General features: G+C 34.3%; 1 protein-coding gene across 2 annotated transcripts in view; it reads left to right on the top strand.

The window, feature by feature from the left end:
- Nucleotides 1–17,643, top strand: part of LOC145291520 (PAT complex subunit CCDC47-like) — a 102,531-nt gene that overhangs the window by 58,673 nt on the left and 26,215 nt on the right. For both annotated transcript variants that reach the window (XM_080137504.1, XM_080137505.1), the window contains exons 2-3: nucleotides 14,406–14,541; nucleotides 16,260–16,459. In XM_080137504.1, coding sequence (XP_079993630.1) covers nucleotides 14,406–14,541; nucleotides 16,260–16,459 — 336 coding nt within the window. The remainder of the gene's footprint in view (nucleotides 1–14,405; nucleotides 14,542–16,259; nucleotides 16,460–17,643) is intronic.

Raw genomic sequence — 17,643 nt, forward strand, 5'->3', positions numbered from 1 at the left:
TCCGAAGAATCCAAATAATATAAATAATCAATCCTCATCTCAAAAAATTCAGAAACATGATTCAAATGGCTGACCGCTACACTTAAATATTATATTTTAATTTATGCAAATTGCATATGTATTTTTTATTTTTTTATTTATTTATTTTATTTTTTATTACATTTTCACCCCAAACAAGGCACATTGCCACTTTGTTGTAGGGGGCTACTATCAGGGACAGAGGCATCAGGGGTACTGTGTAGGGAGTTGGTTCACGTTGCACTTGAACTTCTGCATGTCAGTACAGTTGGGGAAGCAGGGACCTGGCAGGGAATTCCAAAATCTAGCTGTCCTGGGGAAGAAACTATTGGAGTAGAAGGCTCTCTTACATCTAGGGATCTCTACTGTGAAGGGGTGGGATTTAGTTACTTGTCTGGTTTGTCGGAGGGGTATTTACGTCGAGGGGGCACAAGTGCTTGCAGTTCATCAGAGCATTCACCGTTAAAGTACTTGTAGAACAGGCAGAGGGATGCAACATTTCATCGATGGGACAGAGGCTGAAGTTTAGATGACAGTTCAAGACCTATCAGATTGGCGACTCTCTTTTGAACCTTGTCTAAGAGCGAGAGACTAGTGGTAGATGCACCAGTCCAAATATGACAAAAATACTCCATACATGGGCGAATGATGGCCTTATAGAAGTATAGGATACTTTCGGGCGTTAGTATCTTTCTAGCGTGGTAGAGAGAACCCACCTTCGCAGCGGTCCTGGCGATACTCTTGATGTAATTGTTCCAACTCATGTTTCCTGAGAGCGTTAGGCTGAGGAGTTTGAAGGATGTACTTTCAGATAAAGAGTCATTGGCCATTGCAATTGGTGGTAGAGAAGGTTTCTTGTAATTATTGAAGGAAGCGAGTTTAGTCTTGGCAGCATTGAATGTGACCATCCATTTATGTCCCCATTCCACTACAGATCGGAGGTCATCCTCTAGTGCTTCGGCCATTTCTTTAGATATGTGTTCATTTGTTTTCCTGTCGTGTCTGTTATAGAGTGTGGTGTCGTCAACATATATACCCATCTCACAGGTAATTTTGTCAGGGAGGTAATTTATGAATATTAGGAATAACAGAGGTCCCAGGATAGACCCCTGAGGCACTCCCGCATTTACATCGTATTGTTTAGATGTATGACCGTCGAGGACAACCTGGATTTTTCTCCTATCTAAGAAGGATTTAATTATGTTATGTATTCTACCAGTGATACCATATGATCTGATTTTTCTGAGAAGACCTTCATGCCATACCCTGTCAAAAGCCTTAGATATATCTAGAGCTACCGCTCTACCCTCCCCCGCTTTATCCAGTGACTGGTATATACGTTCTGAGATTACAGTTAGGATGTCTGCTGTTAAACGAGCTTGTCTAAATCCATATTGTTGGTCAGTCAGAAGTTTAGCATCTGTAAGGTGATGGACTAGAGCTTGGTTAATTATTGTCTCAAATATTTTGGCGAAAAGTGGGAGGAGGCTAATGGGGCAATAATTTGCTGGGTCAGTTCTTTCGCTAGGATTCTTGAACACTGGTAATACAGAAGCAGTTTTCCAGCAGGCAGGAAAGCAAGATTCATTAAGGCATTTGTTGTAAAGTTTGGAGAGAACTGGAGCTACTTCTGCGGAGCACTTTTTTATAATAGCACAGCTGGGATGGGATCAGGTCCAAATGCTTTTGCAGTGTCAAGATTTCTTATGATAGCATGCACCTGAGAAGGGGTGATTTTTAGATTGTCTAGTGTGGCGTCTGTCAATATATAATGAATTCCCTATTGATTATTATATATTACGAGGAATAATTTGCCCGGTGAACTAATTCGCAAAAAAAAAAAAAATTAATAATAATAATGTCATTCATCAAATTCCGTCTGTGTTTGTTTACAATATCATGTCAGCTGATATTTGGGCTTGACAATGGATGACCTGGAAAAGTTACTTGTGATTAATGTTAATTTTAAAATATGCAAACGAAGAAATGATTTGCAGCAATTTTAAATGGTTCTTTTTCTTTTATGATCAATTGAACTCATAAGAAAACATTGAAATGAAATGGTGAGGTACACCCGGGCTTGAACAGGGGATCATTCGATCTGTAGTCGAATGCTCTACCACTGAGTTATACCTCCAGATGACAATATATGTTTTTTTTTTTTTTTTTTTTTTTGTTTTTTTTTAAGAAATGATTTGCTGAGATTTTATTTCCCTTAGCCGGTGTAACATAAAATATTCCCCTGTAAAAATTCTTTTTTTTTTTTTATGTATAAGAGAGAAAAACTATTTTTAAGATCAAATTTTTTTTGATTTTGGATACTTATCAGATGAATTTCTGTACAAAGTATATATAAGAACACTGGCAGAAATATAAATTACTTTTGTGTGAAATTTGCAAAAGATAGGCTCAGCTGTTTCGGAACATATGAGGAAGGAACTCGCACACACAAAGTGACTTTTCTGTAATAGAGATATAGTTTAAAAGATTATTCATGGCAGTGTTTTGTTTCAATTATTTGTTCTTTTTCTTTGAAATCAGTTTGCAAAAGTCGATCATAGCTTGCCAGAGATACATTGCAATTTTTGTGCTAATTATCCATATTTTTACATGCACGATTTTAAAAATGGACATCTACATTTTTATTGTTAGTGTGTGAAATATATTTCCCTTCTCTCCCTCTTAATTCATTCATAGCTGAAACACTGATAGGTGTTACTACTCTGGATCCAAAGAAACCTGGTAATAATGGCAATTAAAGGGTTACACCCTCTCCATCCCCCCTGAACTCCTAAAATTATCACCGGATATGTGATAAAGTCATATCCAAGAGGTCAATACATTTAAAGTTAGAGATTGCATAAATTACTTATGACCTTTTGAATGACTTTCAGAATAGAAGTCGTTTTTTTTTGTTTCTGTTTTTATTGCTCTACACTAATTTCTCTCTCCCTGAAAAAGCTTTTCTAAAGAATCCAATATTTTTGTAGACAGTTTTTTTAAATTTGAATCTTTTGGAATCTATGCATTTTGATAACAAACAAGTAGTTTTTTAAACAATTTTTTCACTTTAAAGTTTTATTGTCTACATTGCAGATGCTGTCATGTTTTTGCTTAAAACTATGGCAACACAAAACGATAACTATATTGGAGGTTTTAGATACACAAAGCTTTGAAAATAATGTTTATGAAGTTCATAATAATAAGCATTGTGTACTACTGTAGACACTTTGTGTTGTGTAAAAAAAAAAAAAAAAAAATTAAGATTAAATAAAAAAAATTCTTATCAAAATGCAGCAATATTTTAAGAGTTTATGCCCAACTATGTAACTATGCCCAAAATTTTTATTTTGCCAGCTTCCTAACCTAAAATGCACCAAACATAGAGGCTATTTTTTCTTCTTTCTTTTTGCAAAACTCAATCATGTTCTGCAAAAAGAACAATTTTCTTCTGTATTTTATTCTTTCCCTTCTCTTTTTTTCTCTCCCAATGTGGCCAACAGTTTACCATGGCTAGCAACCTGTTGGCCTTAAAAGACGAGATCCTGATGGATGCGCAGTCGATAACCTGGAAAAGTGGATATGCACGCTGCAACACTTCACTTTGACCTGGGCTAAATGAAAAGTCTAATTGAATCAATCAACTGGTCACGTCAAGCCCCATCATATAAAATCTGCACCAACCTACTCATAACCATTCCTATTCCACCCCTCACTAATAAGTACCCCCTCCTTGAAAATAGGGTGAAAAGTTGTGACTACGGATAAATTGGTTATTTGACGATATCAACAACTTGAAGCTTAAAAACATTTATCAAAATGACTGGATTATACATTAAATAATCCAAAAGGGTTGATATGCCATGAAACAACCAAAGCAAACCAAGAGTAAATAAATAGTAAGCCAATTTGAAAGCTAATGCGTCTTCTTACAAACATTTATGCTGATTGATACCACCTTCTATTCTGGTATTGCTTCTCTCCAGTCTTCGTCAGATCAGTTGAAATAACGCAGCTGATCTCGAACTTGATTTGGATTCGGTTAATCCTGTTGAGATTGAGCTTGTGTCTTTCAATCGTAGGTGTGTCCCTTTGCTTCTTGAGATTCTTATGGATGGCTCTGTTCTCAATGAGAAATCATCTCTAAAACTTCTTGGTCTTTCCCTTCTCGTCAAATCTTTTTTGCAATTCATATATTAAATCCATTGCTCTTTCTGATTCTCATAAAATCAGTTTTCTCTATTGCTGTAAATACTTTCTCACACGTGAGGCTATTCTCTAAAAATCTACTATCAGGCCATGCATGGAGTACTGTTGTAATGTGTGGCCTGGTGAATCTCTGTCCCGTTTGAAGGTTCTTGATAAATTGCAGAAACCTATCTGTAATTTGATTTGGCTCTTATTCTTTCTTCTCTACAACCTCTCTCACAGATATGATGTTGCTAGTCTCAGTCTTCTGTAAATGCCATTATTTATAACGCATGTTTTGGAGGCTTTTTTTTTTTTTTCACTCACCTTCACCCCAAACAAGGCATATCGTCACTTGGATGTAACGGGCTACTATTTAGGACCATGCTTAGGAAAGATTAACAAGATGTTGGTTTACATTACATTTAAATTGCACTTCTATTTCTTGTTCTCTTTCGGTGGAGGAGAAATCCTTCACGACTGAGACAATTTTTATTTTTGTACCTTTTCTCCGCGTTAAAAAACGACCCTGGTGTCTAACTCTGTCCCGTGGGGAGGCATAGTAAATAGGTACATTACATTTAAACTTCTGCATATCAGTACAGTCAGGGAAGCAGGTAGCAGGAAGGGAATTCCAAAGTCTAGCTGTTTAAGGGAAGAAACTACTAGAGTAGAAATCTTTCTGGCATTTAGGGACCTCAACAGTGAAGGGATTTTGTTGCTAAGTGGGTTTGTCAGGGATATGTACGTCGAGGGGTCACAAGTGCAATGAGTTCATCAGAGCACATTCCATTGAAATATTTGTAAAACAGGCATAAAGATGCAACAGTGCAGTGATGGGACAGAGATTGGAGCTTAGTTGACAAAGTGGGACCTATTAGATTGAAGACTTTTTTGGATCTTATCCATCCCAGATGTGTCAACAATACTCCATGCATGGTCGAATATTGGCCTTGTGGAGGTACATGATACTCTCAGGTGTGACTAGTCTTTTAGCTCAATAGAGAGAACCCACCTTCCTTGCAGCAGTCTTCACAATGGCCTCAATGTATTTGTTCCAGTTCATATTGCCCGTGAATGTTCTTCAGAAGTGTCTGATTTATGTCCTGCTTCCTTTGTTCCAGTTTGTTTAACTCGTTGGTCTAGTGGTCTCCATCAATTCATTATAATACAGCTTCCTATTCCAATAGGTTCTTTCCTAGCACTGCAGGTTTGTGGAAATTCTTTCCTGCTGACCGTTTTCCTCCTACCTATACAGCTTTTCAAAGAGTCATAGAACATCTGGTATTGACTAGTAGAATGCCAGGATCAAAAAAACAAGGTTAACCAAGATGCACTTTGATGGACAACTTGATTGATTGGACGGGATTATCGTCAAAAGTTGAGCTGTTTCGGGCTATGGATAGCTGTCCGCATTGGTGAGCCATGGTCGTTAAATGGCAGATTCACTGATGATGATGATAGCTTTTCGTCTCCTGTCATTGTAATAATAAACTTTTATTCTTGTTAGCTCCTTACATAAAATGGCATCATACCTTGTCTGGAGCGATTTCTATAAAAACCCTAATTGTTTATCCACAATGAGCATCAGGGATTTGTAAGTAAGAAATGACAAGTGAAACTTCCTCAAGCTAATCGGACAAAATAACACCCCTCAACCCAGTTTGTCAGTCAAGATAGGTCTATAAATTTAGAAAATAAAAAAAATCAATCATTTATATATTTTTAGAGAACGGTAATTGTGCAGGTCAGCAGTTCATGGTGACAGATAGTTTTTATGTTTCAATGTTTAATAATTGGACAGCTATTAATTAGAATGATAGGTTGATGTTTTTTTGTTATAGTTACACATTGGTTGTTGCTTTGTTGTGTAGTCTCTTTGTTAGGAGATTGTTCAACATTAGAAAAACTTGTGAATTGTAAACGGAATTAATCTCTACTTCAATAATAACATTGGAGTAGACTTGATGCTTGAAATTCACCACTTTTAAAATTAACAGGGTTATCCAGTGTTTCCTGGGAGCATGAATAAGTGATAGTGTATGTATGTATATGTATATATATATATATATATATATATATATATATAAGAGAGAGAGAGAGAGTATCAATAAAGTAAGAAAATGACAATATAAAAATATATACTAATGTATATAGATTTATTCAATAAGGATGATACATCAATTAAGGGTGTAGGATAAGTAAGAACTCTTTATACCATGGTATTTCAAAGTCTAATGCTTCTCATCAGAAGAGTAGAGAAGATGCTAGGTAACATAATAGGGATGTGACGTCTAGTGATAGTTACATTGGGAGCAAAATAATTGTGCCGTGAGAAATAAAATATTAAAACTATTTGGGTGTGGGAGAACTAGAGTGATCTCTGTGACTAAGCAAGAAGAGGAGTATAGCTTTTATTATATAGTGAAAGTAAGTATATAGCATGTCTGCCACGGTGCGTTCAATATATGTGTATGATATGTGTGATTAAACTCTTAGGGTGAATATAGGATAAGGGAATTGAAAAAAGATGCTTATTTAATCATATGTATTAATGGGTTATAGTTATGGAAGAGGTTTACTTGAAATAGGGATTTATGCTATCTCAGTGTATTTTAGAAGGGGTATCTGAAATTCTAACAGTATTTAAATGAAATATAAATTATTAGGAATAATATTATAATACTATAATAAATGTGAGAAGATAAATTACAAGGGATACAATATAGAAAGATTTTTTTAGTGAATAAAATAAGAGGATGAACAGATGGTAGAATAAAATAGAGGATGAACAGATGGTAGAATAAAATAGAGGATGAACAGATGGTAGAATAAAGGCATAAAAATACAAAGGAGTATGGGATAGAGACGTTGAATCTCTACAGTTTAAGGTGAGAATTGTCTGAAGATAGCGGTTTCAATCTTACCCAAAGCCGGCCAGTGGCTTACTTAGCCAAAAACGTGGTGAGACGACAACAACTATGGATGGCAGTAATCGCTGAGAGTTAGGAGATTTGGAGTTCCTATCCCATCGCAGTTACCACCTGATGAAGACCAGGGGAATAGTTGGCCGAAACGTCATGAAACAACAACTAAGAAAGATAGTTTGCAATAAATAAATTTGTAAAGAATTATAGAGTAATAATAAATAACAAAGGTATAAGAAATACAAAGTTATTAAATATAGGAGAATAAAAAATAGATTAAAAAAAAAATAAGTATAACAAGATAAAAATATAAAGAGTCAAGTGAAAAAAATAAAAATAAAATAAAACTACAATAAAGAAAATTTACGGTAGAAGAAAGTTCTGAAAGTTTTTAGGTCCTTGTTGAGTGCAAAGCAGTATTGAAATATTTTTTAAAAATGGATTTTTTTGAATAATGACTGCATTTTTCACAGAGGAACTTCTATTTATTATTAATGTTTTTTAAAAAATATTTTATATTGTCATTTTCTTTTTTTTTTTTTATTATTGATACTCTATATGTAAAATGTTTTTGACTCCTAATGGGGGTATGAGACGAATGGATTCGCCAATCATTTTTATAAACAACCAATGAAAACGTCTCCAAATTATTATAAAAATTGTCGAATGTTGGATTCAATCAGTTCGCTGTTTACTATGTCACGGACCGCATTTAATTCTTGGCTGCCATCTTGGTTACTGATCTGAACTATGCCGCCATCTTTATTCAACACAATATCTCAGAACTTAAGAGGTTAACTACACCACGGACCGCATTTGATTCTTGGCCGCCATCTTGGTTACTGATGTGAACTACGCTGCCCTCTTTTTTCAACACAATGTCTCAAAACTTAACACTAAGCTCCAAAACAAATTGTTGAGCTTTGCATTAACCTAATAAGTCTCCTCTTAAAGAATCGATCTTACTCTCTTCCCCACATATATATATATACATACATACACACACACACACATATATATATATACATACACACACATATACATATATATATATATATATATACATATATATATATATATATACATATATATATATATATACTAGCAGGCTGCTTTGATTAATGCAGATTTCATATTTATTATTATACTAGCCTGGGTGCCCGCCGGTTGCCCGGGTGTTTGGAGGTGTAAAAAAAAAAAGTGATAGTAGGCAGGCAGGCTCGAACCTGTGACGTGAAGGCGAAAAAGAAAGTGAAAAAAACCTGACGTCTTATCGCTACACCATGACGCGACCAGAAGTATAAAGCATTCAAATTTAACGTAGTCAATCAAAAAGATGACTTGCAGAAATGGCATTGCTTTTAAACTTCCCACGAAGGTCGTTTTTAATGGAGGGTAAAAGCAATGTTCTGTTTCCAAATAATCTGCAGTAAATGCACATAAATATGCTGCAATTCCTTAAAAATGCCATGTATTCATTAAAAGAAAAGAAGTTAAAGAACTCAAAGCTGAATTGTAATGCATTATATGTACAAATAACTGAAATCGAAATCTAGGACTGTTTAAAAATGAATATTTTGCAATATTTCTTTGGTATTATTGTAGATTAATACCTTCCGTTAACCTCCCACCCCAGACGATTATGTGTGGTTTTAAGAGGGTCTTTGTGCAATTGTGAGAGGGTATGGAGGTGGCCACTCTGACTTTGGGTTAATGATAGAGCTAAGGAAAAACTACTCTGTCAATTTTTAGTCTACAGACTCGAGATCTAACATAAGGGGTATTGAGATTTGGGAAAATCTTCTTAATCGGTTTTCGGCCAGAAATTTGAACTTTGAAAACTCTACCAAACTTCTCTGCCAATTTTGGATCTAAATACTTGAAATTTTACTTGGACAAGGATCAAATTTTTTAATTTGATTTGAGCTCAGAACAAATGTTAAGAGGCCAAAATTGGGGTCAAAGTTTAAAAAAAATTTGACCTCTGCAGTCTCTCTCAATTTTTGGTCCAAACATTTGAAATTTTGCATAAAGTATAGTCAGACATGGCAAGCTTTTTAATCGGTTTTTGGACAAAAATTTGGCTACCAAGGGGTCAAAGTTCAAAAGATTTGACCTTTGCGGTCTATAGCAAACTATTCAACCAATTTTGGGTCTGAATATTTGAAATTTTACATAAAAGGTATTCAGACATGTAGCAAGCTTTTTAATAAGTTTTTGGGCGAAAATTTGGCTGCCAAGAGGTCAAAGTTGAAAGAGTTGACCTTTGCAGACTCTAGCAAACTCCTCTGCCAATTTTGGGTCTAAACACTTGAAATTTTAGATTTAGGTTACCTGGACATGAGTCAATTTTTATATATATATATATATATATATATATATATATATATATATATGCCCATAAAGTTATGAACAGTACATAGGGTTCGAGCAAAGTCGTGCTGAACTGCTAATATATATATATATGTTTTGAAATCACTACTATATATTTAGTACAATATAATAATAAATAGATTTGTATAAATTAAAATATCATATTTGAGCATATTTTATGATCGGGCAGCCTGTTAATATAACGTATACATACATAGATGTTCATTATATATGTACAAGTAATATGCATGTAATTAGAGAAAAATGACAAGTTACAAGAGTAAATGAATATGTGTTGTAGTCAATCAAGACAAACACAGTGATATATTTAGCAAAAAGTGTATTGGCAAAAGTATGTTACAAAAGTACACATCATGATTCTGGGGCCATAACTGCCACAAATCGCTGGTATTTACTTCCTTTCCCACGGCAGGAAGATATGACAAAAGGTTGGAATGTGATGAGAGTTAAGTTAGCACACTCAAAGGAGGAGCACTCTGATCTTTTAAAAATTGCTTGGGCAATCCTGTCGGCATTCCCCAGTTGGGGCACTTAAGCAGTAAGCAATTAACTTATTCAACCTGAAAGATAGGAGGCAAGGTTTGAGAGGGTAGACCTCCTAGAACTGTCCAGGATGAATGCCTTAGCTCACTAGATAAAAGGCTATCGAAGGGATCCAGTTTCTGCCAGACTGGTTATCAAGATTAGAATATATTAGCGATTGGAGCGAGTGGCCAAATGAATAACACACATCTAAGACATGTTAGATGTAACTATATTTATTATGTCCGAGTAAGTTCATTATTCCTGAAATAGGTGTATCAGCTTACTCCATAATGTCTGTCTTTTAATCCATAAGGAGTCAGTATCTTCTTCTTTTTTTTTTTTTTTACCTTGGAGTTGACTTTCACAAAGTCTGTGTTTTTTGTTTTTTCCTTTTAGATATTTGCATTTGAAATTATGGGACTTATGACTTGATTGTGTCAGACACAACATCCATTAATTCGTCTGTAGTGTTGTCCTCCACAGTATCAGAATATCTTTTCCTGAATTGATTTTTTAACATTTGCAAACAAAAAAAACAAAAAAACTATTCTCCGATTTGCAAATGTCTTCTTTTTTTTTTTTTTTTTTTTTTTTTTTTTTGACATTTTTCGTTCTGATTTCTGATGATTTGGTAACGGTTTGTTTAAACTCTTAATATTAAACATGGCTTCCGCTGGTGACCCGCAAGATGGAACATGTCCTTGGGGGTCATTTTATACACCTGTAGACAATCCTGTATAGTTTTCCCTGTGGTCGTACCCTTCTTTTTCTTTTTTTTTTTTTGTTTACATTCTTGTAAACATTTCAACAAATTGGTCATTTTTCTTTACATATACTGTCGGTGAAGTAAATTAATAATAACTAATTTTTTTCTCTAATTTTTTCCCGTAATTGATTGAAAATAATGAGTCAAAGATTTTTTGGTCTCACTTTTATTTGAATTAATTATTGTGATCTATAGACTTTAGTTTTTCTGGTACGAAATCAATAAAAATATTTATTTTAACATTAGTAACTTAATTTTCCATTGTATGCAATGAAAAATTAATTTTTTTTTTGTTTTTTTATTTAAACAAAACGTTTTTGAAATTGGAAATAAGGCTTTTCTTATTTAGATACTCCAATAAGTTCTGATTTTTCTGATTCCCGATTCTGATTAATTCTTCCAACATTTTTATTTGTTTTACAAAAGCATTTATATGTTGCTACACATTCATGAGCATGTTTCGCTCAACCAGTTACAAGTAACTAGAAACCTCTTCAGACGATATTACTTATACAAAAGTAGAATCCATATGAATGCGTCGTCGCAACATATAAATGTATATCTTGCCTTCCATATTGAAGACTCTTGCATTAACCTTAAAACTTCATTGGTTGCTTCACCTCTGAATATATATATATATATATATATATATAATATATATATATATATATATAGTAATTGTCTGTATTTATATATATATTATATATATAAATATATATATATATATATATATATATATATATATATATATATATATATATATATATATTAATCTTTAATAATAGGGAATCCACTGTTTGAAAAGCGTTCAATATTAAGAATTTAAGATTGAACAATTGCAAAGACCCGACAAGTTTAAAATTAATTTTAATAAACATATCTATTATAATAAAAGTGAATTTTTTTTTTGTTTTCATATTTTTGAATAATAAAATCTTCTTCAGGAAATACAGATAGTTTTTTGTTTTCCTTCTTTCATAAAAGTCTTTCAATTTAATTTTAATAAATAGATGTGTTTATTAAAATCAATTTTTCACTTGTCTGGTCTTTTCAACCGCTAAATTTTAAATTCTTTATAAAGATGTACAAGATTTACTCCTGATTATTAATGCTGGAATACAACTTCTAGGCATAAGGGTTCATAGTGTGGGCTATATTTATTTAGTTTTATATAAAAAAAGGGTATAAACCTTTCATGAAAATTGAGATGCTTTCAATTTTTGTAAAATTTTAACAATAGATATGAGACATCAAGTAATAAATATTCCCCAAATTTCAGTTTTTTAGAGTATTTTATGGGCACAACCTCCGTTTGAAAATTTAAATATTTCAGATTTGCATTAAATTTTAGGGGGCATAATATCCCTCCTCCCACCCTCGCTCTTTAAAAATTAAGACATTTCAAATTTGTTTTGAATTTGATCCATAGACATCAATTGATCAAGATTCCCTGAATTTCAATTTCTTTTAAGACATCTTAAGCTTAAATTTTAGATATTTTCTAGAATTCAAACAATGTATAAGTGGTCTGTTATATTGAATGAATTTTAGTTTTCGAATTTGATCGTGTAAAAGAAAACTTTTCGTAAAAAAAAAACAGTCAATTTCTCTAACAAATAAATGACAGATTTTTTTTTTTTTTTTTTTTTTTTTTTGTAAGCATATTTATTGCATCATCCATGAATGGATAATTTGTTTAATAAAAACATGAAAGGATTATCCTTAATCCAATGTCAATGCCATATTTCATTCAAATCCTGGATTAACCTAATCTAAAACACTTATTGAAATGAACTTGTCAAGTTTTTTTCTGCTAAGTTTTTGTAGAATATTCACACATTTTTCTTGCCCGGACTTTCCAATTTTGAGGTCATGATCATAGTGCATGGTACCCCATAAAGTAAATGTGGTATTGTGGTGATTGCTGAAATGAAAATGAACAAATGAGGAAAGAATGAAAGGAATGGTGTCGAACAAACGGATCAAACTACATTTAGTTAAGAGTAGAATAGCGGATGATCATTAACCCTTCCCCTTCTCCCCACAGTTTTGCCTTTGGGTTACGGTTCATCTACATTCTCTGAATATATATTTATGTGTTACAGAAGAACATCAATACTGTCGGTTTCAAGTTAAACAAAGGGGACCATTAGTTTGTCTATGTTTGACTCTCTACAACCTTTGATTATGTCTGTCTTACCTTACATATTGTTAAAATGTTTTTGACTTCTAATGAGAGTATGACCCCAATGATTCCGCCGATCTTACTTATAACTCAGTTAGGAAAATCAACCAATCAGAAGCCTTCTAATTTTATTATAAAAAAAATGTTGAATTTTGAAACAACTGAATCGTGACTGCATTGATGCTTCGTTGCCATCTTTGTTACTAAGAATTACTTAACACTCGAGATCGGGACTGCATTAATTCTTCGCCGATTTGATTTACTGCCGCCATCTTTGTTTAACATAATGTCTCAACACTTAACATATATACACGCGTGTGTGTGTGTGTGTTTTTTTATTTTTTTATTTTAAATTCTATTTTCACCCCAAACAAGGCACAGTGCCACTTTGAAGTAGGGGGTTGCTATCGAGGACATAAGTTGCAGGGATACTATGTAGAAAGTTGAGCAGCAAGATGTCTGTTCACATTACACTTGAACTTCTGCATGTCAATACAGTTTGGAAAGCAGGAACCCGGAAGGGAGTTCCAAAGTCTAGCAGTTCTAGGGAAGAAACTATTAGAGTAGAAGGCTTTCTTACATCTAGGGATCTCCATTGTGTAGGGGTGGGAATTGACTGCTTGTCGGGAATATTTATGTCAAGGGGGTACAAGGGCTTGTAGTTCATCGGAGCATCCACCATTAAAATACTTGTAAAACAGGCAGAGGGATGCAACATTTCATCGATAGGACAGAGGTTGAAGCTTAGATGACAGTTCAGGACTTATCAGTTTGGCAACTCTCTTTTGAACCCTGTCCAGGAGCGAGAGACTAATAGCAGATGCTCCAGCTTAAATGTGACAACAGTACTCCACACATGGGCGAATGATGGCCTTGTATAGGTACAGGATACTTCCAGGTGTAAGTAACTTTCTAGCATGGTAGAGAGAGCCCACCTTTCTCGCAGCGGCCCTGGCAATGCTCTCAATGTATCTTTTCCAACTCATGTTCTCTGTGAACGTTAAGCCGAGGAGTTTGAATGAAGTACTTTCATGTAATGTATCTTTAGTCATAGCCATATGGTTGAGAAAGTTTCTTGTAATTATTCAAGGAAATAAACTTAGTTTTGGCAACATTGAATTTTACTATCCATTTTTGTCCCCATTCCACTACAGATTAGAGGTCTTCCTCTAGTGTTTCTGCCACTTCTTTAGATATGTGTTCATTTCCCCTTGTGCCTGTTATAGAGTGTGGTGTCATCAGCGTATGTATATATATATATATATATATATATATATATATATATATATATATTCACACATTTCTTTTGTTTATATATATATATGACATCTGAACTTTTTTGAGTATTAATATCTCAAGACATGAATTCACATTTGAATCTTAAATAATTTGTCTTTTTCAGGATATGGAGTTGACTGTACGTGACTTGTTTTTTGTGCTTGGCCTTCTGACCCTTCTGGTGCATTGCGTCAAATGCAATCAATATGACGCTCACTTAGAAGACAATGAGTTTGCAGAGTTTGAGGAATTTGATGAAGGTAAGTAAAATTTTTAATCCTAGTGTTTAGTAGTTTATCAGTCGAGTAGAATCTGTCTCTTTAAAAAGAACCCAGTTCGAACTTGGACTCCTCACTAATCCTGATGAATCCCATGTTATGGTCGATTCTTTCTTCCTTCCTTTTTTAACAGTACTTCAAGAATAAAAAACATAGAATCTATATATTGAAAATGTGTAACTGCTCCCATCTTACTTATGGGCTGACAGTGTCCCAACTGCTGTTATCTCAATCTAAAATTTCTGCTGTCTGTCTTGTAGCAATATCTTTAATGGTTTTGACATGCGGTTTGTCATCCAAAGGGAGAATTAAGTTGTGATTTAATCTTCCCTACTTCTCGACTGGGATTCTAGTGGATAGCTGAGGATGTGGACCATAACCATCAAGGAAGACTTGGTTGTGCTTTCAGATCCACAGGTGGTTGACCTTCAACATTGACATCATGGTTGGTTAGCCATCTTGTGCGACCTTGCTGAAGACCACCATACATGTGTCCGCTATGATTTGGGATGTAGTGTAGGCCAACGAAGACCAAGGTGAATGCCATTAAAATTCTAGAAAAATATTTTTTAGATGCATACTTACAACTTAGAGAAGATTGGCTAGTCAATTTAAAATAGCATTTTAATTTTGATAATTCAGACTACTACTTGGTTGTTAATTTTAACGTGTTACAAAGATGTAGCCTCCATCCTTGATCAGCTGAAACATTAAAATAACAACCAAGATGAATCTGAATAATTCAAATTATCAATTCTCATTCTGAAACAGCATCGCTAAACAAGAAAGCTACTAACGCCCGAAAGTATCCTGTACCTCTATAAGGCCACCATTCGCCCGTGTATGGAGTATTGTTGTCATATTTGGGCTGGTGCATCTGCTACTAGTCTCTCACTCCTAGATAAGGTTCAAAAGAGAGTCGCCAACCTGATAGGTCCTGAACTGTCATCTAAGCTTCAGCCTCTATCCCATCGACGAAATGTAGCATCCCTCTGCCTGTTCTAGAAGTACTTTAACGGTGAATGCTCCGACGAACTGCAAGCACTTGTACCCCTTCAATGTAAATACCCCCAACAAACCTGACAAGCAGCAAAATCCCACCCCTTCACAGTTGAGATCCCTAGATGTAAGAGAGCCTTCTACTCCAGTAGTTTCTTCCCCAGAACTGCTGGACTTTGGAATTCCCTTCCAAGTGCCTGCTTCCTCAACTGTACTGACATGCAGAAGTTCAAGTGCAACGTGAACCAACATCTTGCTGTCCAACTCCCCACATAGTACCCCTGTAGCTTATGTCCCTGATAGTAGCCCTCTACATCAAAGTGGCAATATGCCTTGTTTGGGGTGAAAATGTAATAAAAAAAGAAAACACTATTTTAAAATCAGTTGAATAATTTGAGTGTGTGTGATAAGAGACCTCTAAAACGTTATCTATTGATAGCTGTTTGTCGAGGCATCATTTTCATTGTTGACCAGTTCATCTCCTCATCTGCTAAAGCTCTGTCAGAACCTCATCAGCTATTGTAAATTAACCCAAAACTTCTAAATATATTGATTCCAAGCCAAAAATCTTATGACCAATCTTTTGTCTTAATCACTGCCACAAATTGCTAAACACATCTTAACAGATATCCGTTTTTGCTTTTAGTTTGTTTTTTTTTGTTAAATCTGCAAAACTAATTTCTGTTTCTTTCGTCCAACAGAAGATCAACTCGACAATGATGCTGTGCAAGACCAACCATCATCATCATTTTCGCAAAGTGATCAACAGCAGCAATCATCACAGCAACAAAAGCAGCAGCCAAAAAAGCAGCAGCAGCAATCACAACAGCAGCAGAAACAATCCCAGGCTCGTAGCTGGGCTTCTGCTGACACGGCCGACGATGATGATGCCACTGTTGAGGTGTGTGCCTTGCTACATTTTTAAAGTAGATGATAAACCAAAAGACCTTTTTTAGAAAAATAATTCACTTTTCGATGTTGTTAACCATCTGTCTCGATGATCAAAGTTTTTTTTTTAATGGAAGTCGCTTCACACAAGGCATGAAGCCATGTGATATAAAGAGCTAAAAAAAAAAGCCAACGATAAGTGTAAGATGATTAGATTTTGATCCAGAAAACAGTAATTCTTCCCCCTTTGTCAGAATAATCCTACATGCAATGTAAAGACTAAAAGACAAAATAAGGGAAGCGAGTGGAGTTATAAGTTGAAAGTAAACTTAGCATCCACTTTTTAATCTAATGAAATGAGTGTCCCTTTCATCTTCTCTGGCATCCCCATTTGTGTTATTTAATGCTGACTGAGCCAAGATGTGTGCGTTAGATACTCCTTTATAAATATTTATAAATGCAAAATGATGCTTGATACAGAGAACAGATAAAAGTATAAGTTGGTGTATAACTCATCATACCCCGGAGATAAATGTTTTCATTTCAAATTAGGAGAGTCAAGGGTCTATTTTTATGGGGTAAAAGAGAAAGTCTACTTGATGACAATGTCTGTCTTTGAGATATATATATACAAGATAAATGCAATTGTAGACACCGCACTATTTGCCCAGTCCAAAATAAATGTCTAACAAAAAGTGTAGTTTATCAAGCAACAATATTTGCGAAAGAAAACCCGAATAACAAGAAATATTACATAGGCATGACTTCCTTAGATTTTAAAACCCGATACTATGACCACAAAAGTACCTTCAAAAATAAAAAACACCGTATAAAAGCAACACTAGCGAATAAATACTGGGAACTCAAAGAAAGAGGACATTCGCCGGTAGTCGAATGGAAAATAATGAGACAAGCTACCACGTGCAGACATTTAGACGACCCATGTAAATTATGCCTCCATGAAAAATTTGCTATCCTGTACTTTAAAGAACCTCAAAATCTATTAAACTGTAGACGAGAAATAGCAAACAACTGTGTTCACAAAATAAAACTTACTCTAGGATAGCGATACAAAATAGCTTTAAAACTAACAATAACAATAGAAAACAAATAAATAAACAAATTAAATAAACATGAATATATATAAACGATCACACACACACATATATATATATATATATATATATATGTGTGTGT

The sequence above is a fragment of the Euprymna scolopes genome, chromosome 12 (assembly GCF_053919585.1).
Source record: "Euprymna scolopes isolate OS-2025 chromosome 12, ASM5391958v1, whole genome shotgun sequence".
Lineage (NCBI taxonomy): Eukaryota > Metazoa > Mollusca > Cephalopoda > Sepiida > Sepiolidae > Euprymna > Euprymna scolopes.